General features: G+C 51.0%; 1 protein-coding gene across 1 annotated transcript in view; it reads left to right on the top strand.

Moving 5' to 3' along the window:
* Positions 1 to 286: 286 nt before the first annotated feature.
* LOC135815224 (bone morphogenetic protein 10-like) overlaps positions 287 to 3,860 on the top strand; it is a 4,145-nt gene continuing 571 nt past the window's right edge. Inside the window, exons 1-2 of the mRNA XM_065328492.1 lie at positions 287 to 1,286; positions 3,156 to 3,860. The exon at positions 3,156 to 3,860 is cut by the window's right edge and continues 571 nt beyond it. Of these exons, the coding sequence (XP_065184564.1) occupies positions 851 to 1,286; positions 3,156 to 3,860 (1,141 nt within the window). The 5' untranslated portion in view covers positions 287 to 850. The remainder of the gene's footprint in view (positions 1,287 to 3,155) is intronic.

The raw sequence follows: 3,860 nt of genomic DNA, 5'->3' as shown, positions 1-3,860 counted from the left end.
CCGGGGCTCCCTGTTGTGCAGCGGACTGGAGGGCTACAGAAAACATTATCTCCTTCCTTTTGTTCTTCTGTCATGTTCATCATCGTTTCAACACGACCCTCTTTTCTCCTTCCTCGCCGCTCGCTTTATATACCTCGCATGCAAGTAAGTTTGATGTGAGCTTATAAGGCAGCGCTGTAAAGCATTCTGCGCAGAGCACTGCTTCAGTGACGTCACAACTCAGGCTTCTTCGCGGTACGGACGGTGCATAGCCATAGATCATGGACGAAAGGAAGTTTTTTGTGCATATCGCGCCAGGCTGGTCTCTCGCCGTATCAGTCCTGTGCATGTACTACTACTAGTACTACTAGAGCCGAGGAGGACTCAGCTACTGTACTGGTATGCTGGTATGATCAGCTAGCTGGCCGGCAGTGGTAGTGTATGTCAGTGAGTGGCGATGTTGCGACGACGTATGTCAAGTGCCGGTCGGACCGATAGACAAGGCCACGTCAAAGGTGACGTCTTCTGACTTTGGTCTCTCCGGCAAGCCAGATCGATGCACGGGTAATACCAACACGGCATTACCAGCAGCAGAAGTAGAAGCAGTAGCAAGGAGCAGCTGCAAACACACGCACGCTACCCCCAACCATTCTTGGCCTTACACGCTGCGTCCAGCCTGGGGACGGCGAGTTCACAACGCTTAGGTACCGAGGAGTGCTCCATTTATTTAGCTAGTTCTGCTGTTTCTGGGCAGTCAGACGAAGCAAGACCGCGGTGGAAAGGACGGAAAGAATTCCAGGCATTCTCCTTTGCTGGAAATATCAAATTTAGAAAGGAAGAAGTGATCAGACGTTACCAAAAATAGTGCACAATGGCACAAGGTAGGTGTGAGGTCGCGTGGCGTGGATGGTGTGCACCCAGAGGCCTGCTACTAGTCCTTCTGGCGTCAGTGGTGTGGACAGTGAGCTGTTTGGGCGATAGCAATATGCTGGGCTCCATGGACGCCGAGCGCGCCCGTCGCCAGGTGGTCCACGACAGCACTGCGACTCCGCCGCGTGCGTTCTGGTCGTCGGATGAGACCATCACCGAACCCCTTCCGAGCGCTAGTCAGAGCCAGGCTCAGCTACTGCAGGAGCAGCGACGACAGCAGCAGGTCAACTCGGCGGGGGAACTGAGGTACATGATGGATATCTACAAACAGCGGAGCTACCAGGTCCGCGAAAGTCCTGACATCGTCCACCACATGAAAGACGAGGGCAAGTGCCAGAGGCCCGAGTCGACGGTCATCCACTCCTTTCCGTTCATCGGTAAGTCGCCATGCATGCTACACCGCCGTGTCTAGATCATCAGAGTGGACTGGTGGTGGTGTCCTTGTTTGTTCTTGGAGATGTCAACAATCGATTCATCTCATAGCTGTGGGTAGCGATCAACACGTGGGTCCTGTGACTCCTGTCCTCTGCAGTCTGATACTGAGTGTGATAGTACTTCATGTAGTGGCCGCGCTCTTGGTTACTTGTAGTAGGTGGGACGGTATTTGACCTGTTGCCCAAGGCACGGAAGTAGCCAAATCACTAGTGGGATACTGTTTCACACGGGGGGATACTGCCTATTAGGTATATAATTATGACCAGCAGCTATGTAGATTGTAGCATCACAGTCACACACCACTGTGACACCAGGCAGTCACGCTCTTTTTCTCAGTTTTCAGGCCTGTGCGCTCCAGGAATTCCCATGTCATGCGTGACGGCAGCTCTCCGAATATGGCAAGGCCATTTCAAGGAAGCCTCGAGATCTGAAAGCCAGCAGCAGGCTTCGACCCAGAGTCTGAAGCATGGGTGTTGTTGTTTTCCAACTTGTCGAAACGTGTGCAGAATAGCTGTTTGTATAGTCTCCACACATCACAATGTGACAGTAGCACAGCTTGTGGTCAACTAATGAGTAATGCCTAAGACAGCGACTTAACATGTCATACTGTAAAAGCCATAATTATATATAACGAAGTACTAATTTTAACGAGTTAACGAGGAGAAATCTATCGTTAGAATAGAAATCGTTATACAGAAATCGACACATGTACTGTGCTATGGGGCGTTCAGAATGAGTGAGAATCGTTACGTTTGGTACACGTAATCTAGTCACTTTTGGGAAATCGTTATATGCGCCTCGTTAGAATAATGCCTTTTACAGTAGTGGTCCACTGGACATCTGATATTTGCTGAAGTCAGATTTTTAAGCATAATAATAGGCAAGTAAAAACATGTTGGCCTCTTCTAGTAGCCAACCATCGTGCACAAGATTTCAAAAACCAGGGTAAAATGCAAGTGAGAATTGTGATGTTGAATGGTCTCTGCTGGGATGATGACTACACCATAGCTCAGTGGTTAGAGCATCGCTGGCTACAAGCGAGGGTCCCTGGTTCGAGTCCTGGTGGTGACAGTCAATTTTTTTCTTCAGACTTTTCCTGTTTGTGTCTTTCCCTCAAACCAGTGAGAATTGTAATTATTGGTTATTGAGAGCTCCATGCATGCATGCAAGTCAATGCAAGGTTTCTTCAACAAAAGTGACCGTAAGAAAGGACTGACCTTGGTGTGCAGCTACATGTACAGGCTGCATTCTGTTAACAGCATGTGGCTCATGAGATCGCTTCTGGGCATGCTGTCCTTGCAGAATGGTGGGGATGGATAGTTTACGATGTGCCCCCCTCCCTCCCCTGCAGTGGTTGGCTGGAGTACAGGACTGCAAGTGGCAAAGTACATGCATGCACTGTTAGCAGGGTATCAGCATGCTCAACAACTACTGTCTGTAGGCACACAGAATTCCTTATTGAAAACTACCTTGTCATCAACTAGCCCACTGCCTGGATCAGACAATTGTTTACCTGGGGAAATGAGAAGCTCAGCCAGTGCAATGTGATTAGTCGCGATGTGCTTCAATTTCCGATGGACGCAAATAGGAGTGTCAGGTCCCTGGCCTTGTGCACTGACTCGGTGTGCATGCGACTCTGCCTTGGCACAGGGACCCAGGACTTGGCCAAGCCCATGGACCTATGCAGTGTGCGTAGTTTGTAACAGTGCAAGTTGCTCGTGTTGATGCACTGCTTGCTTCCCAGTGGCGAGCTTCACTCACAGAGACTGACCTCACATTTTCTCCTCTTTTCACCCTTACTGCTATTATAGGTGTGCACAACAACTGCTTACACTTTGCGGTGACAACGCCGAACCCTGCGCAAGAGCTGTGCAAGGGAAATCTGCGTCTCTATTACCACTCATCGGGTAACAAGCGCCGTGCCGGTCGCCGTCGAGCCTGGTGGAGGTTCCCACTCCTGGTGCGTCTAGATGTCATGGGCCTCTACCCCAACGCTAACAAAACCGTTGTGGTGGCATCGCAGACCCACCCAATCCCGGGCGTCGAGTCGAGCGGCTGGTTCGACGTCGAGATCAGCAAGGCGTTCTCGAATCCGGCAAACATGCCGCTGGTCGACTCGCAGATGTTCCTGGAGCCACGCATCACTTTGTTTGGCAGCGACGGCGAAATCAAGATCGCAACCGACCCCGGGGAGTCCAATCGCCCGTTGCTGGTGGTCTACAATCACGAAGACCCAGCAGCCTCCGATGCTGCCCTATTGGCAGCATTGCAGCGCGTGCGACAACGGCAACTTCAGGAGCAAATTGTTGACGAGAACAATACGCCTGTTTCCGAAGACATAAATTCCAACGATGTTACGAGCCGACGCAAACGCCAGGCCAATGTTTTCGTTGAGCACTGCGATTTACACTACCGCCGTGTGCCAATGAGTGCGATTGGGTTTCCTTACGTCATCCAGCCGCCGTACTTTCCCATGACGTTCTGCGAGGGATCGTGTCAACATCCCATTGTCCATC

This window comes from Sycon ciliatum, chromosome 4 (assembly GCF_964019385.1).
Source record: "Sycon ciliatum chromosome 4, ocSycCili1.1, whole genome shotgun sequence".
Classification (NCBI taxonomy): Eukaryota; Metazoa; Porifera; class Calcarea; order Leucosolenida; family Sycettidae; genus Sycon; species Sycon ciliatum.
The sequence above is the reverse complement of the archived record's forward strand: the minus strand, read 5'-3'. Positions and strand labels throughout refer to the sequence as shown.